Genomic DNA, 26,017 nt, shown 5'->3' with positions numbered 1-26,017 from the left:
TGCCGGGGCGAAAGGCCAATCTGTGGGGGGGTGGAGCCTGGGCGAGCGGCCGGCCAATCCGTGTGGGGGCGCAGCCTGGTCGAGCGGCCAATCCGTGCGGGGGGCGGGGCCATGGCGAGCCCAGCGGCCAATCAGCTTTGTGTCACCGTAAGGACACAATTTTGGAGCAAGACAGACAGACAGACAGAGGCAATTATATATATATAGATATTACACACACACACACATATATAATATATACATACATACATATATATCTCTCATCTAGTACTTCCAATATACTGTAATATACTCCCCACTGGCAGCCCTATAACTGTTCTCTAAAATGCCACAACTTACTATTCTCACCTGCTTCACCTGTTGCCAGGAGTCTTCCCATCTTTTTATTTTTCGCTTGGCATCGTCGAGTTCCCTCCTAACACGGGACAGCTCACTACCATTTGAATTGGTACTGGTGGAACTGGTAGTACCACTACTAAATACTGGGGAGGGACTGGGTGAGAAACTCCCACTAACAAAGTCCCAAATACTTCCCGTCACCCCATTTAAACCTATGAAGAAAAAGAAACATAAAATATTAAGCCAAACATTTAACCAAAAGACAGCCTGCAATTTGTCATTTCATCTTTTAGCAAGGCTGACTCAGTCACATAACTGGAATATAAAATATATCAGATCTGGATGTGATTGGAGCAGATTAGTTACTAAAGATTCCCCCATCCTTTACAGTGCAGTTGCCATTTTTTTGTTATACAGCCTCCACCTGCCTCTAACAGCAGCTAAAGGAGCCAGCCCTGATCGCTGCTGTTTAATAATTAAGAGGTCACGGTCAATCTTTGGTAGTGGCATCTAAATGGCTGTGATCAGTGTGGCGATTGGTACCAATGGGCAACACACCAAAACCCGCACAATCAACAGGCAACCCTGGCACACGAGGCAGACTAAAGAACTAAGACGGGCTTCCAGAATTGCTGAGCGCAGATGGAAGAGGTCTCATTCCACTGAGCACTTCATTGCATATAAAGAGTCCCTTACCACTTTCAAGTCCACACTCACTGCTGCAAAACAAACTTACTTCTCATCCCTCATATCCTCTCTCTCTCACAACCCTAAACAGCTATTCAACACTTTTAATTCTCTCCTCCGTCCTCCAGCACCACCTCCCTCTCCTCTCCTCTCAGCTGAAGACTTTGCCTCTTTCTTCAAGCAGAAGATTGACAACATCAGAGCAAGCTTTGGCCCACAATTACCACAGCCCCTCATCATAGCTACTCAGCCTTCTTCCTCCAAATCCAGCTTCTCCACCATGACAGAAAACAATCTTTCCACTCTACTCTCAAGATCACATCTAACCACCTGTGCACTGGACCCGCTCCCATCGCACCTCATCCCCAACATCACCGCAGTCCTCATCCCAGCCCTAACCCATATCTTCAACCTATCACTAACAACTGGTGTTTTCCCTTCATGCTTTAAACATGCCTCTATTACACCCATCCTCAAAAGCCCTCCCTTGACCCATCCTCTGTGTCAAACTATCGCCCCATATCCCTTCTCCGCTATGCCTCAAAACTCCTGGAACAGCATGTCCATCTTGAACTGTCCTCATACCTCTCCTCCTGCTCTCTCTTTGACCAGCTACAATCTGGCTTCCGACCGCATCATTCCACTGAAACTGCCCTAACTAAAGTCACTAATGACCTACTAACCGCCAAAACCAAGCGACACTACTCTATCCTCCTCCTCCTGAACCTGTCCTCTGCCTTCGACACAGTAGACCATTCCCTCCTACTACAGATTCTCTCATCTCTGGGCATCACAGACTTGGCCCTATCTTGGATCTCCTCATACCTAACTGACCGAACTTTCAGCGTCTCCCTCTCTCACACCACTTCCTCATCTCACCCCCTATCTGTCGGTGTCCCCCAAGGCTCAATTCTTGGACCCCTGCTGTTCTCCATCTACACCTTCGGCCAGGGTCAGCTCATAGAGTCCCACGGCTTCCAGTATCATCTCTATGCCGACGACACACAGATCTAACTCTCTGGACCTGACATTACCTTTCTACTAACCAATATTCCACAATGTCTGTCTGCTATTTCATCCTTCTTCTCTGCGCGATTCCTAAAACTTAACATGGACAAAACAGAGTTCATTGTCTTTCCTCCTCCTCACTCATCTCCTCCAACAAGCCTTTCCATCAAACTTGATGGTTGCTCACTCTCCCCAGTCTCACAAGCTCGTTGCCTTGGAGTAACCCTCGACTCTGCTCTATCCTTCAAGCCACACATCCAAGCCCTCCAACTCATTACAACTCAAAAACATCTCCCGGATCCGTGCTTTCCTTAATCAAGAATCAGCAAAAACATTAGTGCATGCCCTCATCATCTCCCGCCTCGACTACTGCAACCTCCTGCTCTCTGGCCTCCCTTCCAACACTCTTGCACCCCTCCAATCTATCCTAAACTCTGCGGCCCGCTTAATCCACCTCTCCCCTCTGCCAATCCCTTCACTGGCTTCCCATCACCCAACGACTCCAGTTCAAAACACTAACCATGACTTACAAAGCCATCCACAACCTGTCTCCTCCCTACATCTGTGACCTAGTCTCCCAGTACCTACCTGCACGCAACCTCAGATCCTCACAAGATCTCCTCTTCTGCTCCTCTCTTATCTCCTCTTCCCACAATCGCGTACAAGATTTCTCCCGTGCATCCCCCATACTCTGGAACGCTCTACCTCAGCACATCAGACTCTCCCCTACCGTGGAAAGCTTCAAGAGGAACCTCAAGACCCACCTCTTCCAACAAACCTACAACCTACAATAGCCCTCAGTCCAGTAGACCACTGCGCAACCAGCTCTGTCCTCACCTATTGTACCATCACCCATTCCCTGTAGACTGTGAGCCCTCGCGGGCAGGGTCCTCTCTCTGTCCTGTATGCTGGCTATCACTCTCCGCTTTTGCTCTTATTCTGTATACATGGACACTGTACAGCACCACTTCTGTCCTGTATGATGGCTGTTATTCTCCGCTTCTGCTCTTATTCTGTATATATGGACACTGTACTGAGCCACTTCTGTCCTATATGCTGGGTATGCTATAGACATTGCATAGGTCCGCTTAGACGGTCTGATTTCAGCCCGTTAAATGAGCACTGATTGGCGCCTGTTTACTTAGGCTAACGAAAAATTTTCTTATTCTATAGGATTTTTTTTTTCTGAAAGGAAGGGGTCCTGCTTTCATCCTCTTCTTGATAAAAAAACATTTATTGACAAAATCTTAAAATTGTTGCAACCCATTGTGAAATTTCCTAAAGTATAAAATCAATACATATGTAGATAAGTTGCCGACAGACGACGTGACGGAACGTTTTCTTAAATGGGACAACCTATCTGCCACTCAGACATTACCTTTTAGTAATAAGCAATAGGTAGACATTTTTTTTTTTTTTTACAATTGTACCTAAAGAGTTGTGTGAAGAGATTGAAGTGCCTAAGGCGTTGTGCTCAGACTTGAGTGTTGGCGTCTGCTGCTGACGGGGAGCCATACTGGAGGCGAGATAGGACTGTGAAAGCGACTGCGAGAGGGAACTCAGAGGAGAGGTGGAAAGAGAAGACGAAGAGTGAAGAGAAGATGATCGAGCGAGAGATCCCGGGATATTCACTGGTGCCGAACTTCCCAATAACCTTTGACCTAAACATAAAAAAACAAAAGTCAGTTTGTAATACATTTCTTGAAATGGTTGAACAGGTTTACAAAAGCAAAGCAACTTTCTTACTTTATTATGCCTAAAGGGATATTTCTATCTCCAAGATCCTATCCCAATATGTAGTGGGTGTACTACTAATATTATTATTATTAATTATTATTATTAGTAATAAAAAAATAATAATATCAAATATCTTCAATTAGAAATGTAGTGTAGTTCTCCTGATATAGCCATGTCTTACCTCATGTGCAGAGTATTGCAGCTCAGGTATCCATGGTTACATCTACTCTGTGTCCCGCTACAGGAGGTGGGGAGGCAGGTCTCTGTCCCGCTACAGGAGGTGGGGAGGCAGGTCTCTGTCCCGCTACAGGAGGTGGGGAGGCAGGTCTCTGTCCCGCTACAGGAGGTGGGGAGGCAGGTCTCTGTCCCGCTACAGGAGGTGAGGAGGCAGGTCTCTGTCCCGCTACAGGAGGTGGGGAGGAGGCAGGTCAGTGTCCCGCTACAGGAGGTGGGGAGGAGGCAGATCTGTGTCCCGCTACAGGAGGTGGCGAGGAGGCAGATCTGTGTCCCGCTACAGGAGGTGGCGAGGAGGCAGATCTGTGTTCCGCTACAGGAGGTGGGGGGAAGGAAGATCTGTGTCCCACTACAGAAGGTGGGGAGGAGGCAGATCTGTGTCCCGCTACAGGAGGTGGGGAGGAGGCAGATCTGTGTCCCGCTACCGGAGGTGGCAGATCAGTGTCCCGCTACAGGAGGTGGCGAGGAGGCAGATCAGTGTCCCGCTACAGGAGGTGGAGAGGCAGGTCTCTGTCCCGCTACAGGAGGTGGGGAGGCAGATCAGTGTCCCGCTACAGGAGGTGGCGAGGAGGCAGATCAGTGTCCCGCTACAGGAGGTGGCGAGGAGGCAGATCAGTGTCCCGCTACAGGAGGTGGCGAGGAGCAGATCTGTGTCCCGCTACAGGAGGTGGCGAGGAGGCAGATCTGTGTCCCGCTACAGGAGGTGGGGAGGAGGCAGATCTGTGTCCCGCTACAGGAGGTGGCGAGGAGGCAGATCAGTGTCCCGCTACAGGAGGTGGGGAGGAGGCAGATCAGTGTCCCGCTACAGGAGGTGGGGAGGAGGCAGATCTGTGTCCCGCTACAGAAGGTGGCAAGGAGGCAGATCAGTGTCCCACTACAGGAGGTGGCAAGGAGACAAATCTGTGTCCCGCTACAGGAGGTGGGGAAGAGGCAGATCTGTGTCCCGCTACAGGAGGTGGGGAGGAGGCAAATCTGTGTCCCGCTACAGGAGGTGGGGAGGAGGCAAATCTGTGTCCCGCTACAGGAGGTGGGGAAGAGGCAGATCTGTGTCCCGCTACAGGAGGTGGGGAGGAGGCAAATCTGTGTCCCGCTACAGGAGGTGGGGAGGAGGCAAATCTGTGTCCCGCTACAGGAGGTGGGGAGGCAAATCTTTGTCCTGCTACAGGAGGTGGGGAGGAGGCAAATCTGTGTCCCGCTACAGGAGGTGAGGAGAGGGTGGGTCTGTGTCTCTGCTCCTGCTCTCAGGCCTGTCACACTGTTTCAGTTCAGTTAGACAAGGTATTGTACAATATCAGGTGCAATACATGTAGGAGGTAAAGAAAAGGAAGCTTCTGTGTCTAATATGCTGACAAAATGATAATGAAAAGGAACACAAAGAACAGATCGATTCTGATTAGCCGGGCTGGCATGGTATCATTTGTCCATGATGCCGTAATGATGACATCACTACCACCCGGCTAATCAAAAGGTTCAAGAGCCTCCCTTCCAGTAGCCAGAGATTACCAACCTAACTGATGGACTGGAGTCCTCCAAATTCATTCCCACCATCTCGAAGGCCAAAATATAGAGTATAAGAGTTTGGACAGTTGCTAGATATATTGGGCTGACACGTGCACCAAAAGCAATTTTGACTTCTTGTGGTAGATGAGGGCTGCAGGACCGGCCAGGCTACTATATGTTTTTGTGCAAAATGACAGCCATGTCAATAGTAGCGGTCACACTCCCAATAGTGTGCTTCAAGCAAAACTGGATTTCAAAACTATGGCACCAATGCCAACACATCATCCTTCAAAGCCCCGCTCCAGCGTTGTTGTTTTTTTTTCAGCTCTGCAGTGGTGCTTTAAATCTAAGCCCCACGTCTCTTGTCTTATTCTGTCCCCCCAGCATTTTCATCATTTTTCAGCGTTGCGCTGGTCCCGCAGCGCCATCTTGTGGCTGTAACTTCTCACCGGCCAGAAGTAAGAAGATATGTCACAATCGCTAAATGCAAATCTATGGGAGCCAGAACGAGGCCCTCATAGACTTGTCCTGAGTTGCGATCTCTGGCACTCCATGAAATACTGGCGCTGCCGGCAGGTCACAAATCACCAAGACCAAATCAGTGGCATTCCTTCATATTTGTTTAAATGGGGAATTAAAATGGGGAAGGGGGCGAAATGTTTTGTCTGTTGCCTCACTGTCCGCTTGGCTATGCATCACATTTATTCTTAAAGGCTTTGCTCTCACATGGACCCAAATAGATGAAAATGAAGATCCATGGACCAGACTGTTCATAGTTTGCCATCTATTCACGCTGGGTTTACACTTATTATATTAGTGCATTGGGAAATAACAGATCGGTACCACTGATGATATAATATACATAATTATATGATAATACTAACAACCATGTACACACTAGCTACAGTGTTTTGCACTCAGCGAGGAGTTCCCCATTAATCATGGAAACAATGTGTTCGATTCTTACTTGATAAGCCCAGGTCGCTGTTCTCGGAGTCTTCTAATTCTTTGTCAAAGGATGCAACATTTATATTGCTAAAATGAAGATCTAGAGCAGAACCTGAAAATAAAGTTGCAAGTTACCAGTCACTTCACATTCACCAAAAATAAAAAAAAATAAAAAAAAAATAAAAAAAGGAGGAAGAAGATTTCGAGCACATAAGAAAACAACGATACATAACGACAAGAGAAAATGTGTCTGTTTATAAATGGAAACATGGATATGGTACCGTAATTTGAAAAACCTAAAAATATTCTTAATAAGATCATGACTATAATAAGATTTCATGACGCACCCCTGGAAAAAACTACGCTCCCGTGTTGCAGATTTGTTTGCAGTTTTTCTGCACTAAAACTGCATCTCTTGGCAGGAAAAATGCTTGTTTTTTGCATTATTTGATGTGGGGGTTTTTTTATGCATTGTGATTGGAAAAACACTGGGGAAAAAAAAAAAACGCAGAAACAATTGACATGTAAGGCTAGGTTCACATTTCCGTTAAATTGTATCAGTCATAATCCGCTGCACTGGTAAACAACGGAATCCGTTTGGTGGATTCCGTTGTTCCCATAGACTTGTATGAGCGGCGGATTGTGACTGATAATGCTACGTTGCACCCTCCCCCAACTGATCAGTCGTGGAACGACTGACCGCCGGGCGGAAGGAACGCAGCCTGTAACGTTTTTTTTGAGCAGCACAATCCGTAGGATTTTGCTGCGCATGCTCTCTGGCTCCCTGCACACGTAACCAGGATACACATCGGGTTACTAAGCAATACGCTTTGGTTAGTTACCCGATATTTACACTGGTTACGAGTGCAGGGAGCCAGCGCTAAGCGGTGTACGCTGGTAACCAACATAAATATCAGGTAACCAAGCAAAAAGTGCTTTGATTTTAGTTACCCGATATTTACCCTGGCTGTGCAAGGAGCCCGACACTTCCCCGCTCGGCTGCGCCCCCTCCCGCACTCAGCATTTACACACACACACACACACACACTCACTTGTCCCCAGCCCTGCAGTCCCCGCGGCACTGACGTCCTCAGAGCCACGGCCCCGCTCGGCTCCGCCCACCCCATTCAACGGAGTCCGACAATGCAATTCTGTTCTTTGTCATCCGTTGTACAACGCATCAGTCACATGCGTCAAGCGATGCATGTGACTGATGAAAAACAATGGAAATGTGAACTTAGCCTTAATTGTTTGGTGCAGTTTCTTTTCTGCACTGACATCTGCACTTCAGGATTCTCATCGACTTTGCTTGGATGCATTTTCTCTTGCAGATTTTAACCAATCTACAAGAAAAAAACATGAAAAAAAAACCCGCATAAACAAAAAAATACGCAATGTGTGCACACAGCCTTACACTGTGATCACATTCTCTGCTGCCTTAAAAGGTATAGTCACTGTACCCTGCAGAGACGTAGCTGTGAATTTAGGACACACGGACACCTACACCATTTGCATGGCTAGACTGCTTTAATTTACACCTCCTCCAATTGGGGCGGCTCCACCGATTCTGGAACAGTTTTTTTCCTTTTTCTGCTATGCCCCTCTGTTACCAAGTCAAGCATCATTTAATAAAGAGAGCCCAAGATGCAAGTGTTCTTCTACCAACCGGGTGTATACCATTATACTTTTCTGAGGACATTTACTTTTTCTCCTCTATGATCCTTGCAAATCAAAACACGGACTCATCATAGAGGGGAAAAAGCAAACGCCCATAGAGAAGGTCACAGCTACATCCTGACTATGTGACTCCACCGTCTACGCATTACTTCCAGATATAGAAGCGTCAATACACAGGGGGCCGGAGTGCCAGACCCACCTAAGTTTAGAGACTCTTCTGTGCTTCGGTGTTCCAAAAGTAGGAGGGAATTTGGTAACTGAAAGGTTTCACAAAAACACACTGAGCCAGACTACAGCTGTGACATTCTCTGTGGGCATTTGCCTTTTCATGCCGCTATGACACAGCCGTGTTTTGACTTGCCAGCGTCAAAAAAGAAAAAGCGATTTATTAACCCATAGAAGGAAAAGAAAACCTGTCCAGAATCTGTGGAGTACAGGCAATTGGAGGAAATAAATTAAAGAAATCCAGTGACAAATCCTCAAACGGGATGGACAAACACAGCCTGCCCATTCATATACCTCTCATTTAGAGCCACTTTTGGCTATTTTAGACTGTTTAAAGGGGACCTTTTGCATGTTTAAGCATGTTAACCTGGCCACATCATGGAATAATGACTGCAAAGCTGTGTAACGCATAACTTTTTTTTTTACTCTGTTGAACAGATATTAGCTTGTAAAAGTTCATGTTTATTTGGGCATTACCAGAGATTTGTCTCTGGGGGAGTGTACTTTTCCCCCTGTAGGAGGTTGACCAATCATAAGCAGGCAGCGTCATACAGGGGAGATTAGAACACGCCCCCTCTCCTCACTGATCTCTGTGTAGAGAGACAGCAGAGCAACAATCTCCAAATATCCTCTCACAACAGTGTGGAAGGAGTGTCAGACTTAGCACTGAAAGAGGAGATCTGTAAGGTTTCATAATAATACATGCCGTAACTCTACTCTGCTGTATTTGTCAATAGTGAGAAGAGGAGGGAGGGCCATTTTGTCCCATGTCCTATCATTGGTGAATCGCATACAGAGGAAGAACTACAAATCACAGGTAACTCCCAGATGAACGTAAAGAGAATGTGTCATCAGGTTTTTGCCTTCTGATGCGAGAACAGCATGATGTAAGGGCCAAGACCCGGATTCTAGCAATGTGTCACTTTCTGTACTGCTTGTAGTTTTAATAAAATCATAGTTTTAATCAGCAGGAGATGATCACTGGTAAACCTGCTGCCATGTTGTCCATCATATTCAACAGCTCAGTATAACCCTACTCCCAAAATGGATTTGAAGCTTTCTGCTGCGTGCGTGCGTGTGGGTATGGGTGGGGAGATAATACAGAACTCATCAGGGGTTTTATCAAAAATATAACAAATTGACAATAAATGACACTGGAATCAGAGTCTCTCCCTAGATTACACAGAAAGCAGTGGGTGGGATTAATTATATAAAGCTCAGCATTCAGAGAACTGCTAGATCTTTGGCAGGTAAAAGTTATTTTATTAAAACTGCAGCAAGCAGCTCAGTAAGTGACATATCGCTGCAATCAGGGTCTCTATCCTCACATCAAGCTGCTCTCAGATGGGGGAGCAAAAACCTGGTGACAGATTCCCTTTAAAGTAGCATTTCCATTAAAATGTTTATGGGCTATATCTACTGTATGTGAATGTATACGTAGTGTAGTATAGGTGTATTAATATACTCAACGATCACCACTCTGTTTCAGTCACCTCTTTGGTCTTTTTCTGGGTCATGTGACTACTATTACAACTTACCGGCTCACATTGGGTCGTGTGTGTGTGTGTGAGACGACAGTCGCTATTATAATGAAAGTCTATGGAACCTCGTTCTGAAGTTGCATAGACTTACACTGTAAAAATGACTTCTAGGTCACATATGAACTTCAGCCATGAAAATCAGAATAGGAGCGAAACTGCGTTGCAAACCGAGGAAGATAGTGATCGGTGAGTATATTAATACACCTACACTACACATAAAATTCACATAGGATGAACCCATAAAAATTTGAATGGAGGCACTTAACCGAAATTACCGTATTTTTCGGACTATAAGACGCACCGGACTATAAGACACACCCTGGTTTTATAGGAGGAAAATAGGAAAATAAAACTTTAAAAAAATGTGGTCATGACACACTGTTATGGGGCGAGGATCTGCTGCTGACACTGTTATGGGGGTAATGTCCCCAAATTGTCTACTAAGGTACTCCATCCTGGTAATGATCCTCCTGCCTTGTATATGATCCTGCTATAAACCCCCATCCTGCTCATATACCAGCATCCTGCTCATATTCCCTCATCCTGTTCATATACCCCCATCCATCCTGCTCATATACCCCCATCCTGCTCATATACCCCCATCCTGCTCATATACCCCCATACTGCTCATATACCCCCATCCTGCTCATATACCCCCATCCTGCTCATATACCCCCATCCTGCTCATATTCCCCCATCCTGCTCATATTCCCCCCATCCATCCTGCTCATATACTCCCATCCTGCTATATGCCCCCATCGTGTTCATATACCATCCTGGTATATGGCCTGTATCCTATAGCACAGAGAAAAAAAAAATAACCTTTATACTCACCTGTTCCTCACTCCCTGCAGCACCGATCATCTTCCTCTCAGCGGCAATGACCTGAGTGTGTGGAGCCGTTCCCCTGCAGCACGCGATGTCTTCCTGTCTGTGCCGATTAGCTGATCAGCACAGATCAGCTGACCGGCACAGACAGGAAGACATCGCGTGCTGCAGGGGGACGGCTCCACACACGGGGACGGGCGAGTACACTGATTCACTGCACCCCGCGCTGATGATGACGCGCGGGGGGCAGTGAATACAGCCGCACATGATCACTCCAGGCTGTAATTGCCAGGGGTGATCATGCGGACCGGCTCTTTACTATGCGCGCGTCCCCGCTCGTCCTCCCGCCCACCTGTCAGCGCCGGCTTCTGTGCTGAGAAATGGGCGGGAGGATGGGTGTGCATATGTAATGAGCGGGCCCACGTGCTACAGCCTGCTCGTGCCCCCGATGACCCGCTCCACCGCAGCACCCTCATTCCCGGCCGCAGCCCTATAGTCAGACCATAAGACGCACCCTCAACTTTCCCCCAACATTTGGGGGAAAAAAAGTGCGTCTTATGGTCCGAAAAATACGGTATAACATATAAATAAAGGCACAAATAGATAGAGGTAGAGATAGAGATATATATATATATATATCTCTCTCTCTATCATATATCTATCTCTATCTCTATATATATGCAAAAAGATATGATGGCATCATACATATATATTATATATATATATATCATACATATATATTATAATATATTTTATCTTTTTAATTTTTTATATATTTTTATACGCACATATAATTTTTTTGTATTTATTCCCATTATGTCCCATTTATTCTCTGCCAACAACTATGTAAATGATGGTAATCATATAAATATATATTATACATATATAATACCATCATTATATAATTATAATGATGGTATTATATAAAATGATGGTGCATATATATATATATATATATATATATATATATAATGTCATCATATCTTTTTTATAATATATATATATATATATATATATATATATATATATATATATATATATATATATATATATATATATATATATATATAAAACAAATGATGGCATTATATATATATATATATATATATATATAAAACAAATGATGGCATTGTATATATATATATATATATACACACACATATATATATATATATATATACATATACATATATATATATATATATATATATAAAATGCCATTATTTGTTATATATGTATATATATATATAAAATACCATCAGATATTAACATCATTTACATAGTTGTTGGAGAGAGAGAATAAATGGGACATAATGGGAAAAAATACAAAAAAATTATATGTACATATAAAAATGTACAAAAAAAATAGATTATATATACATACACATAATAAATACATATATATATTTATAAACCATGATTTGCACATTTGTTGTTGGCATTCAGAAAGCGAGAATGGGACATAATGGGGGGAGAAAAAAAAAATTATATAATATATTTAATTTTTTTACTTTTTTTCATCTTATTTTATTTTTATTTTTTTATTAAGTCCCATTCTCGCTCTCTGAATGCCAACAACAATGCAAATGCTGGTTTATCCTACTTCTCCTGCATATACAGTTATTGCGATTCCAATGAAAAAAACTGATCGTCATTCTTTAGATGCAGCAGAGCCGAATTTGCCATTTTGCACAACTCGCCACTCATGCAAATATGTGATTTTACATAGGACTGCAGGTAATCCTGCCGAGTCACCTTGCTTACAGAGTTATGGTGCCTAACGCAGCACTAGGTGACAGGCAGGAGCTCTGCTGCACCAGTATATAAATATGCTGGTCACACTAATAAGCCCTGGACACAATTTATGAATGAGATGGGACGATATCTCATGTCCTTGAAAAGCGCGATCTGCATTTATATATATTTGTCCGCTTCCATTATCAGGATTGGTGCGAGTTGCTGAACTCTCTGCAGCGATTTTGTAAGTTTGATGCATTGCTGAGCAGCGTTTGTGACGTCACATAACACTATATATGAAGTCATTAGAGGATAATCGTGGCATCGTGCAAGTGAAGGGCGTCAGGAAGAGTCAGCATGCACAGGGTGGTGTAGTGGGAAGTAAAGAGCAATGCAGAGCTGGTTGTGCTTACCAGTGGTGAAGTGCTGACTCACTGCCTGCAGTCCCCGGCTCTGCTCCACATACACTGTACCATGGCAGCTGATGTCGGCAGCTCCCTGCCCATGTGACCGCAGCCTCATCATACGCTGCCAGGAATAGAGGAGGACTCAGGAGCAGCGTGCCCACCGTCCTGCTTCACAAGCCACAGCACCCCCTCCCCTTTCTATTCTGCAAGTCGAAAGCAAGAACTGTTTACACCCTAAATATAGAGTGCGGAGCCCCCCGGGGGAAAGCCAGAGCTGATGTAATCGAGTAATGTCAGTACGACACCTGCACCAAGGGAGGCCAGCGAGCCCTACAGATGGCAAGTAGCCCTTGGGCTGCTTTCATTTTGTTCCCCTCCACCATATAGGAAAGCATCATATGTGGCTTAATAATGTGCAGCGGCATATGTGACAACACCTATACCTGCACAGAAAATGAAAATGTGGTGTGAACAGCGCCTAAAGCAGTTTATACTCGTGTATAAGCCGACTTTTTCAGCACATTTTTTTTCTGCTGAAAAAGCCCTCCTCTGCTTATACTCGAGTGAGGGTCCCACTTCCAGATTAGAAGATGCCTTTTTTTGTCCCAAAAAAAAACAAAAACTGGGGGGAAACGGGGGTACCTCTTATAATCTGGATAAAGTTTGCCGGGTCAGGGTAATAGGATGAGGGTCGACGATACTGTGGCTCGGGGGTGTTGTGGCAGTATCGTGGCTCAGGAGGGTCAGCAATATTGGGAGCTCAGGGGTGTCAAGGCGGGCCCCTCTGAGCCTGCCGGCGGGCCCCTCTGAGCCTGCCGGCGGGCCCCTCTGAGCCTGCCGGCGGGCCCCTCTGAGCCTGCCGGCGGGCCCCTCTGAGCCTGCCGGCGGGCCCCTCTGAGCCTGCCGGCGGGCCCCTCTGAGCCTGCCGGCGGGCCCCTCTGAGCCTGCCGGCGGGCCCCTCTGAGCCTGCCGGCGGGCCCCTCTGAGCCTGCCGGCGGCCACCTCTGAGCCTGCCGGCGGCCACCTCTGAGCCTGCCGGCGGCCACCTCTGAGCCTGCCGCCGGGCCCCTCTGAGCCTGCCGCCGGGCCCCTCTGAGCCTGCCGCCGGGCCCCAAGCTCCGTTGAAACAATCTACGGTTGACGCAATAGACTTTAAGAAAATGGCTGCGGAAGCGGCGCGTGCGCAGATTGAGATCTTGTCTCTCAGAGATCTCAATCTGCGCACGCGCCTCTTCTGCGGCCATTGTCTTTAAGTCTATCACGTCAACAGTCGGCGGATTCAATTGAGCTCTCAGCCCACTAGCAGGCTCAATGGCAACCACCATGATACCCCGAAGCCCACAGTATCGCCGACCCTCCTGAGCCGTGACACTCCCGAGCCCAAAGTATTGCCGACCTTCCGTCCTGTGATCGTCTTAAGTCACGGACACCCCCGTCCTCCAAGCCAGAAGCATCGCCGACCCAGCCTCCTGAGCCCCTCTACCGCCATCGCCGCCCTGGTGAGCTAATATAAGACACACTAGAATTATAAGACAGACCCCAATTTTAACATTAAAAATTATTTTTTCCAATTCTCCTTCTCTAAAATTTTGAGTGCATCTTATAATCCTAGACTTATACTCGAGTCAATAAGTTTTCCCAGTTTTTTGTGGTAAAATTAGGTGCCTCGGCTTATACTCGAGTATATACGGTAGGTGTATTTAACATATATGGTATTGAAGGACAAAGATCGGGAATGCCAGACTCTTTCAATACTACAAACGCTAAGGGTTAACATTAAGGCTTTTTTTATGTTTATTTTTTCATGCATCCGTGTCAAAATTCCACTTAAAAAACAAATTTGCAAAACTCTTCCCATTCATTTCTATGACAAATCTAGTTTATTTTTCATACAATAGTCACAAAAAGTTGGGTATATTTCGTTTTCGGGTGAAATTTATGGAAAACATAAAAGGTTCAGTGATATTTTATTGTGAAATTAGGGCATTTAAAGGGAATCTCTCACCAGGTTTTTGCTCCCCCATCTGAGAGCAGCATAATGTAGAGACAGAGACCCTGATTCCAGTGATGTGTCACTTACTGGGCCGTTTGCTGTTATTTTGATAAAATCAATGTTTTCTCTGCTGCAGATCTAGCAGTTATACAGAGCTCATGATTATGCTGGACTACCTGCAGCACAGCAAATAGTCCTGTGATGATAATCTCCTACTGATTAATCAGTGATCTTATCAAAACTACACTAAGCAGCCCAGTAAGTGACATCACTGGAATCAGGATTTTATGCCCCTACGTTATCCTGCTCTCAGATTAGGTAGCAAAAACCTAGTGACAGATTACCTTTAAATAGCATTGACTGACCTCTAGCACGTGAAACGTGAATCAAACACAAAAAGATTACATTTTACTATATTATACAAATATAAAAAATGGGGACACACTATAAAACAACAATAGTGATATTAGGCAAGATTGCAGAGCTCAAGTCAGACTCGGAGTTCCAACATATAGTAGAAAAAAAATAAAGAATTAATGATATAAATGAGACTGCCATATGAAAATCCGATTATATATACAGTTCTGGCAAAAATTAAGACACCACTGCAAAATTGTCCGTTTTTCTGATTTTTCTCTTTATATTTTTGAGTAAAATGTAAATTGTTCTTTTATTCTATAAGCTACTGACGTTGTCTCCAAATTTCCAAGCAATACATTTTGTATTTATTTTCTGAAAATGAGAAATTGTCAAAATAACAAAACAATGCACAGTGCTTTCACACCTCAAATAATGCAAAGAAAACAAGTTCATAATCATTTAGAAACAACAATACTAATAATGTTTTACCTCAGGAAAAGTTCAGAAATCAATATTTTGTGGAATAACCATGATTTTTAATCACAGCTTTCATGAGTCTTGGCTGCTTTCCACCAGTCTTTCACACTGCTTTTGGGTGACCTTATGCCACGCCTGGTGCAAAAATGCAAGCAGTTCTTTGTTTGATGGCTTGTGACTATCCATCTTCCTCTTGATTACATTCCAGAGGTTTTCAATGGGGTTCAGGTCTGGAGACTGGGATGGCCATGACAGGGTTTTGATGTGGTGGTCCTTCATCCACACATTGATTCACCTAGCTGGGAGTATTTTATTTTGTCTTAATCTCTTGCATTCTATATTTCACTAGTATGGATTATTTTATTACAACATAAAATTGTTTTTTTAAACCCACGCAAACCAAGTGGTATTATTGATATTGTATTATCTCATTTTATTTTATGTGTTTATGTGTCAGCTTTATAGGTAGATTTTCATGTACCAGTCTCATTTATATAACAAACATATATAATAAACATACATACACACACACACACACACACACACATTAGACCAGTGGAAATCTGTGCTTTGTTCTGATGAGTCCAAATTTGAGATCTTTGGATCCAACCACTGTGTCTTTGTAGAAAAGGTGAACGGATGGACTCTACTTGGCTGGTTCCCACCTTGAAGCATGGAGGTGGAGGTTTGATGGTGTGGGGGTGCTTTGCTGGTGACACTGTTGGGGATTTATTCAAAATTGAAGGCATACAGAACCAGTATGGCTGCCACAGCATCTTGCAGCGGCGTGCTATTCCATCCGGTTTGCGTTTAGTTGGACTATCATTTATTTTTCAACATGACAATGACCACAAACACACCTCCAGGCTGTGTAAGGGCTATTTGACTAAGAAGGAGAGTGATGGGGTGCTACGCCAGATGACCTGGCCTCCACAGTCACCAGACCTGAACCCAATCGAGATGTTTTGGGGTGAGCTGGACCGCAGAGTGAAGGCAAAAGGGCCAACAAGTGCTAAGCATCTCTGGGAACTCCTTCAAGACTGTTGGAAAACCATTTCCGGTGACTACCTCTTGAAGCTCATCAAGAGAATGCCAAGAGTGTGCAAAGCAGTAATCAAAGCAAAAGGTGGCTACTTTGAAGAGCCTAGAATATATATATATATTTTAATGGGGTGACTATTTTCCCATGCGATTCCTGACGTGTTATAGTAATAAATCAAAAACTCTTAATAAAACAAAAAAAAATTAAAAAAAAATATATATTTATATTATAATATAATATGAATACATATATATATATATATATATATAATATTTATATATATATATATATATATATATATATATATATATATATATATATAAAATTTATTTCCCATGTGACAAATGGGCAAATGTCTATAAAAAAAAATAAATGAATGAATGAATGAATGAATGATAAGAAAACCGTTTTATATACCAAAGGTCATATTGAAAAGTAAAAGATGAAAGACGTAGGCTTACCTATGACTGATTCCACAGTATTAGCAGGGTAGAATGGGAGTGCTTTGGCATTAACACTTGATAGCGCGGTAGGGGATGAACTATCTGAGCCAATACTGGACGCCAGACTAGAAGTTATACTGGATGTTATACTGGAAGCCAGTGGGTTTACCACTGAAAAAACACTGAGATGGCTCTGTTTAAAGAATATATACATTAAATAAGCAAACATGCAGTTTTGGGTTTTTTGCATACAAGTAAAATAGATAAAATAGATAAATATTGCGTGGATCAAGCACAGGTCAAACCAACAAGGTCTACTTCAAACAATCCAAAAAACATGTCACACAAAGTCGACTCCCAAAGGCTGCAATGAATTCCAAATATTCCCATGAAGGTGGGAGGGGGGTGGGTTGTGTAAATGCAGCTGCATGGGTCTCCTTTGTATCATATGCTTGTGTATAAAAGGTAAATCACAAACTGAATAATTCATAGATTAGAAAGTGATCGCAAAAGATAAAATCAGTGAGTGGATAGATAGAACTGGGGAGTTGGAAGTTCACAATAATAAAATAATTAAATAGGCAGATCACAAAGATACAGAACATGTCAATCTACAGTACCTGCAGCACTTCTGCAGAATATTACGAGACAACATAAGTAAACATAAAGAGACCCATTTCATGCAGAAAGAAGAATGAACAAACATTTAATTTGCATGTCAGCACAAAATGACTGTTCAAACCAAGAACACGTGCTCGGTGCACCCTTGCCGTGGCCGTAAAGTCCAGATCCCCTTCCCACTTACTTATTTTCTATCTCTACCCAACTTCTTTGATTGACAGCTCTGATATTAGAGCAAAGGAGGGTGGAGATAGATGGAAAACAAATCAATGAGAAGATGCTCTGAATTGCTGGGCCATGTCAATGAGGCTCCGAGCACTCAGGCTTGGTTTGAACAGTCATTTTGTGCTGGACGACTCCTTTTAAGTCAGTCTAAGTTTTCAGGAGAATTGAAAAAGCACACGTCTTGCAGCAGCTGTAATATGGACCCTAAAAGGCAACAGGATAAAGGCTGCTTGAATATCATTGTTCATTAGACGTTCCAACTCGACAAGACATGTAAAAGCAATGGACACCTCTGACAAGAAACTTTTTATAAAAATTGGTGCAATTCAGTCATTCATTTTTGGACCCCCATGATAAACAGTTTGTGACTTGTTCTTAGTGTCAGATATTGCTCATGTGGGCGAGTCCCTCCCAGTAATACATGCTGGTCTGTGTGTTCAGGATTCTGCAGTCTTCACTAGCTCTTATGTATGGGCACAGCTTTATTCCTGTACTTCTGCAGTCTTCACTAGCTCTTATGTATGTGCACAGCTTTATTCCTGTACTTCTGCAGTCTTCACTAGCTCTTATGTATGGGCACAGCTTTATTCCTGTACTTCTGCAGTCTTCACTAGCTCTTATGTATGGGCACAGCTTTATTCCTGTACTTCTGCAGTCTTCACTAGCTCTTATGTATGGGCACAGCTTTATTCCTGTACTGCAGTCTTCACTAGCTCTTATGTATGGGCACAGCTTTTTTCCTGTACTGCAGTCTTCACTAGCTCTTATGTATGAGCACAGCTTTATTCCTGTACTTCTGCAGTCTTCACTAGCTCTTATGTATGGGCACAGCTTTATTCCTGTATGTCTTCACTAGCTCTTATGTATGGGCACAGCTTTATTCCTGTACTTCTGCAGTCTTCACTAGCTCTTATGTATGTGCACAGCTTTATTCCTGTATGTCTTCACTAGCTCTTATGTATGGGCACAGCTTTATTCCTGTACTTCTGCAGTCTTCACTAGCTCTTATGTATGTGCACAGCTTTATTCCTGTACTTCTGCAGTCTTCACTAGCTCTTATGTATGTGCACAGCTTTATTCCTGTACTTCTGCAGTCTTCACTAGCTCTTATGTATGGGCACAGCTTTATTCCTGTACTGCAGTCTTCACTAGCTCTTATGTATGGGCACAGCTTTATTCCTGTACTGCAGTCTTCACTAGCTCTTATGTATGAGCACAGCTTTATTCCTGTACTTCTGCAGTCTTCACTAGCTCTTATGTATGTGCACAGCTTTATTCCTGTATGTCTTCACTAGCTCTTATGTATGGGCACAGCTTTATTCCTGTACTTCTGCAGTCTTCACTAGCTCTTATGTATGGGCACAGCTTTATTCCTGTACTTCTGCAGTCTTCACTAGCTCTTATGTATGTGCACAGCTTTATTCCTGTACTTCTGCAGTCTTCACTAGCTCTTATGTATGGGCACAGCTTTATTCCTGTACTTCTGCAGTCTTCACTAGCTCTTATGTATGGGCACAGCTTTATTCCTGTACTTCTGCAGTCTTCACTAGCTCTTATGTATGGGCACAGCTTTATTCCTGTACTGCAGTCTTCACTAGCTCTTATGTATGGGCACAGCTTTTTTCCTGTACTGCAGTCTTCACTAGCTCTTATGTATGAGCACAGCTTTATTCCTGTACTTCTGCAGTCTTCACTAGCTCTTATGTATGGGCACAGCTTTATTCCTGTATGTCTTCACTAGCTCTTATGTATGGGCACAGCTTTATTCCTGTACTTCTGCAGTCTTCACTAGCTCTTATGTATGTGCACAGCTTTATTCCTGTATGTCTTCACTAGCTCTTATGTATGGGCACAGCTTTATTCCTGTACTTCTGCAGTCTTCACTAGCTCTTATGTATGTGCACAGCTTTATTCCTGTACTTCTGCAGTCTTCACTAGCTCTTATGTATGTGCACAGCTTTATTCCTGTACTTCTGCAGTCTTCACTAGCTCTTATGTATGGGCACAGCTTTATTCCTGTACTGCAGTCTTCACTAGCTCTTATGTATGGGCACAGCTTTATTCCTGTACTGCAGTCTTCACTAGCTCTTATGTATGAGCACAGCTTTATTCCTGTACTTCTGCAGTCTTCACTAGCTCTTATGTATGTGCACAGCTTTATTCCTGTATGTCTTCACTAGCTCTTATGTATGGGCACAGCTTTATTCCTGTACTTCTGCAGTCTTCACTAGCTCTTATGTATGGGCACAGCTTTATTCCTGTACTTCTGCAGTCTTCACTAGCTCTTATGTATGGGCACAGCTTTATTCCTGTACTTCTGCAGTCTTCACTAGCTCTTATGTATGGGCACAGCTTTATTCCTGTACTTCTGCAGTCTTCACTAGCTCTTATGTATGGGCACAGCTTTATTCCTGTACTGCAGTCTTCACTAGCTCTTATGTATGGGCACAGCTTTTTTCCTGTACTGCAGTCTTCACTAGCTCTTATGTATGAGCACAGCTTTATTCCTGTACTTCTGCAGTCTTCACTAGCTCTTATGTATGGGCACAGCTTTATTCCTGTATGTCTTCACTAGCTCTTATGTATGGGCACAGCTTTATTCCTGTACTTCTGCAGTCTTCACTAGCTCTTATGTATGTGCACAGCTTTATTCCTGTATGTCTTCACTAGCTCTTATGTATGGGCACAGCTTTATTCCTGTACTTCTGCAGTCTTCACTAGCTCTTATGTATGTGCACAGCTTTATTCCTGTACTTCTGCAGTCTTCACTAGCTCTTATCTATGGGCACAGCTTTATTCCTGTACTGCAGTCTTCACTAGCTCTTATGTATGGGCACAGCTTTATTCCTGTACTGCAGTCTTCACTAGCTCTTATGTATGAGCACAGCTTTATTCCTGTACTTCTGCAGTCTTCACTAGCTCTTATGTATGTGCACAGCTTTATTCCTGTATGTCTTCACTAGCTCTTATGTATGGGCACAGCTTTATTCCTGTACTTCTGCAGTCTTCACTAGCTCTTATGTATGGGCACAGCTTTATTCCTGTACTTCTGCAGTCTTCACTAGCTCTTATGTATGGACACAGCTTTATTCCTGTACTTCTGCAGTCTTCACTAGCTCTTATGTATGGGCACAGCTTTATTCCTGTACTTCTGCAGTCTTCACTAGCTCTTATGTATGGACACAGCTTTATTCCTGTACTTCTGCAGTCTTCACTAGCTCTTATGTATGGGCACAGCTTTACTCCTGTACTTCTGCAGTCTTCACTAGCTCTTATGTATGGGCACAGCTTTATTCCTGTACTTCTGCAGTCTTCACTAGCTCTTATGTATGAGCACAGCTTTATTCCTGTACGTCTGTAGTCTCCACTAGCTCTTATGTTTGGGCACAGCTTTATTCCTGTACTTCTGCAGTCTTCACTAGCTCTTATGTAGGGCACAGCTTTATTCCTGTACTTCTGCAGTCTTCATTAGCTCTTATGTATGGGCACAGCTTTATTCCTGTACTGCAGTCTTCACTAGCTCTTATGTATGGGCATAGCTGTATTCCTGTATGTCTTCACTAGCTCTTATGTATGAGCACAGCTTTATTCCTGTATGTCTTCACTAGCTCTTATGTATGAGCACAGCTTTATTCCTGTACGTCTGTAGTCTTCACTAGCTCTTATGTATGTGCACAGCTTTATTCCTGTATGTCTTCACTAGCTCTTATGTATGAGCACAGCTTTATTCCTGTACTGCAGTCTTCACTAGCTCTTATGTATGAGCACAGCTTTATTCCTGTACTTCTGCAGTCTTCACTAGCTCTTATGTATGAGCACAGCTTTATTCCTGTACTTCTGCAGTCTTCACTAGCTCTTATGTATGAGCACAGCTTTATTCCTGTACTTCTGCAGTCTTCACTAGCTCTTATGTATGGGCACAGCTGTATTCCTGTACTTCTGCAGTCTTCACTAGCTGTTATGTATGTGCACAGCTTTATTCCTGTATGTCTGCAGTCTTCACTAGCTCTTATGTAGGGCACAGCTTTATTCCTGTACTTCTGCAGTCTTCATTAGCTCTTATGTATGGGCACAGCTTTATTCCTGTACTGCAGTCTTCACTAGCTCTTATGTATGGGCACAGCTGTATTCCTGTATGTCTTCACTAGCTCTTATGTATGAGCACAGCTTTATTCCTGTATGTCTTCACTAGCTCTTATGTATGAGCACAGCTTTATTCCTGTACGTCTGTAGTCTTCACTAGCTCTTATGTATGTGCACAGCTTTATTCCTGTATGTCTTCACTAGCTCTTATGTATGAGCACAGCTTTATTCCTGTACTGCAGTCTTCACTAGCTCTTATGTATGAGCACAGCTTTATTCCTGTACTTCTGCAGTCTTCACTAGCTCTTATGTATGAGCACAGCTTTATTCCTGTACTTCTGCAGTCTTCACTAGCTCTTATGTATGAGCACAGCTTTATTCCTGTACTTCTGCAGTCTTCACTAGCTCTTATGTATGAGCACAGCTTTATTCCTGTACTTCTGCAGTCTTCACTAGCTCTTATGTATGGGCACAGCTGTATTCCTGTACTTCTGCAGTCTTCACTAGCTGTTATGTATGTGCACAGCTTTATTCCTGTATGTCTGCAGTCTTCACTAGCTCTTATGTATGGGCACAGCTTTATTCCTGTACTGACTTTTTTCCTTCTCCCTGCAGTGGATGCCATGGACTCTATACACCGATACCCAGCTTCTGAGATTTACCCCTCTATATAGGGGTTTGTACCTTTGCCCCCCCGTTACACTCTGACCAGCCAATCATCTCCCCCGTCCCTGATGCCACGTATAAAGCTGGTCCATATATATCAGCCAAATGTACGCTCGGTTCGTCAGAACATAAACGTCCTTTTAAAAGGAGACCAGAGTAACGCACTTCTGTCAGTGGCTTATACCCCTGTGAAGAAAACCATAATACTATGAAATTTAACATGCCGGAATCTTGTTACACTGATTTCATTAATCAAGGTGCAGTAGAGAAGCCCCATATACATTTGATTGTGAGTCAGGTCCTGCCAAAATTTAGTAGCCATTTATCTGGCCTAAAACTGAGGACAGAGAAAGCATAGTGAACCTACAGAGTCAGCAGCAGTGTGGGACCTATGTTGGAAGCAACAGGACAGCCAGCTATGTCAAGGAGTTACTGACTCTACAACAATAAAGTTTAATGAAGACTATTAAAAGGGAATCGGTCAACAGATTTTTGCTCCCTCATCTGAGAGCAGCATAATGTAGAGACAGACCCTGATGGCAGAGATGTGTCACTTACTAAGCTGTTTGCGATCATTTTGATAAAAGCAATGCTCTCTCTGCTGCAGATCTACAGAGCTCATGAATGTGCTGGACTACCTGCAGCATGCAAAGTAGTCCTGTAATGATAATCTACTGCTGATTAAACAGTGATTTTAACAAAACTACACTAAGCAGCCCAGTAAGTGACACATCGCTGGAATCAGGATCTGTGCCCCTACATTATGCTGCTCTCAGATTAGGTGGAAAAACCTGGTGACAGATTCCCTTTAAGTAATGATGAGCGAGCGCTACCAGCAGTCGGATGCGCAGATAGGCTAGACTACAGTACCAAGTATAATGGAAGTCAATGGGGAACTCAAGCATTTTTCAGGAAAATCTTCTGGAAAAATGCTCAAGTTCCCCATTGATTTCCATTATACTTGGTACTCGAGTCAAGCCAGGCTAAGTGTCCGACTGCTTGTTACGAATACAGAGTATTGGCCATGGTAGTGCGCGCTCATCAATACATTTAAGAAAGCTGCTTAAAGGGAACCGGTCACCAGATTTGGTGACTATAAGCTGCGGCCACTACCAGTGTGCTCTTATATACAGCATTCTAACATGCTGTGTATAAGAGCCCAGACCATTTAGGTTGAGTATTATAAAGTGATTTTTATGTTGTACACAGCGGCCTGGGCTCTTATATACAGCATGTTAGAATACTGTATATAAGGGCCCAGTGGTGGTGGCCGCAGCTTATAGGTGCCAAATCTGGTGACAGGTTCCCTTTAATATTACTTTTAGGAATAAAACAAAAAGAAAAGAAAAAAAAAAAGTCAATGCAAAAGGTATCCACATCCTTTAACAGGTCTGTTCTCCAGTAAGAAACATAAGAGAAGTGATAACTCTAGATGACATTTAGTAACATTCGAATGTTTAAATACACAAAACAGATAGGAAAAATTATTTGTACACATCAACATGGTCCATAGTAAAAAAGGCAAAAAGATGCCATAACAAAAATACCAGATTTTAAAGTAAAATTTGACCAAATGTTTTTAAAAAAAAACCTGCGGGAAGAATGAAGCACTACATGCCAGTCATTTGGATATGCATCAGTAAAGAGGTGAGTCTTCCTACTGGCGCTTTGTTCTGGCTTTCGGGGGTGAAAGGGGGGGTAGATTTTGTCTTGTGGGAAGGGGGGGGGGCCTCACTTTGTGAAAGCTTCCCCATATTTTCAATTTACAGGTAAGGCTGCTTTCACACTGTTTTTTTAACATGCGTCATGAACGTTTTTTTGCTGTAAAAGCGGATCCTGCTTTTACAGCAAAAAAACGCATGTGTTATTTTGCAGGATCCTGTCACTGGATGTTTATGGGCGGGCATTGGAGTCATGTGATCAGGAGTCACTGGAACTGAACGTGACAGACTGGGAGCCGGCATCTGACAGCTGCGGAGGCTCGTAACCAAGGTAAACATCGGGTAACTAAGGGAAGCGCTTTGCTTGGTTACCCGATATTTACGTTGGTTAGAGTGTCCGCAGCTCTGAGGCGGGGGAGAGAGAGAGACAGAGAGGGAGGGGGAGAGAGACAGAGAGGGAGGGGGAGAGAGACAGAGAGGGAGGGGGAGAGAGACAGAGAGGGAGGGGGAGAGAGACAGAGGGAGGGGGAGAGAGACAGAGAGGGAGGGGGAGAGAGACAGAGAGGGAGGGGGAGAGAGACAGAGAGGGAGGGGGAGAGAGACAGAGAGGGAGGGGGAGAGAGACAGAGAGGGAGGGGGAGAGAGACAGAGAGGGAGGGGGAGAGAGACAGAGAGGGAGGGGGAGAGAGGGAGAGAGGGAGGGGGAGAGAGGGAGAGAGGGAGGGGGAGAGAGACAGAGGGAGGGGGAGAGAGACAGAGAGGGAGGGGGAGAGAGACAGAGAGGGAGGGGGAGAGAGACAGAGAGGGAGGGGGAGAGAGACAGAGAGGGAGGGGGAGAGAGACAGAGAGGGAGGGGGAGAGAGACAGAGAGGGAGGGGGAGAGAGACAGAGAGGGAGGGGGAGAGAGACAGAGAGGGAGGGGGAGAGAGACAGAGAGGGAGGGGGAGAGAGGGAGAGAGAGACAGAGAGGGAGGGGGAGAGAGAGACAGAGGGAGGGGGAGAGAGAGACAGAGAGAGGGGGAGAGAGAGACAGAGAGAGGGGGAGAGAGAGACAGAGAGAGGGGGAGAGAGAGACAGAGAGAGGGGGAGAGAGAGACAGAGAGAGGGGGAGAGAGAGACAGAGAGAGGGGGAGAGAGAGACAGAGAGAGGGGGAGAGAGAGACAGAGAGAGGGGGAGAGAGAGACAGAGAGAGGGGGAGAGAGAGACAGAGAGAGGGGGAGAGAGAGACAGAGAGGGAGGGGGAGAGAGACAGAGAGGGAGGGGGAGAGAGACAGAGAGGGAGGGGGAGAGAGACAGAGAGGGAGGGGGAGAGAGACAGAGAGGGAGGGGGAGAGAGACAGAGAGGGAGGGGGAGAGAGACAGAGAGGGAGGGGGAGAGAGGGAGAGAGGGAGGGGGAGAGAGGGAGAGAGAGACAGAGAGGGAGGGGGAGAGAGAGACAGAGAGAGGGGGAGAGAGAGACAGAGAGAGGGGGAGAGAGAGACAGAGAGAGGGGGAGAGAGAGACAGAGAGAGGGGGAGAGAGAGACAGAGAGAGGGGGAGAGAGAGACAGAGAGGGAGGGGGAGAGAGAGACAGAGA

General features: G+C 44.4%; 1 protein-coding gene across 1 annotated transcript in view; it reads right to left on the bottom strand.

Annotated features, from left to right (window-relative positions):
• UNKL (unk like zinc finger) overlaps window positions 1-26,017 on the bottom strand; it is a 113,071-nt gene that overhangs the window by 6,777 nt on the left and 80,277 nt on the right. The window contains exons 10-13 of the mRNA XM_075318084.1: window positions 17,202-17,376; window positions 6,473-6,565; window positions 3,465-3,695; window positions 349-551 (exon numbers count right to left, since the gene is read on the bottom strand). Coding sequence (XP_075174199.1) covers window positions 349-551; window positions 3,465-3,695; window positions 6,473-6,565; window positions 17,202-17,376 — 702 coding nt within the window. The remainder of the gene's footprint in view (window positions 1-348; window positions 552-3,464; window positions 3,696-6,472; window positions 6,566-17,201; window positions 17,377-26,017) is intronic.

This window comes from Anomaloglossus baeobatrachus, chromosome 7, assembly GCF_048569485.1.
Source record: "Anomaloglossus baeobatrachus isolate aAnoBae1 chromosome 7, aAnoBae1.hap1, whole genome shotgun sequence".
NCBI lineage: Eukaryota > Metazoa > Chordata > Amphibia > Anura > Aromobatidae > Anomaloglossus > Anomaloglossus baeobatrachus.
This window is presented reverse-complemented; position numbering and strand designations above follow the sequence as displayed.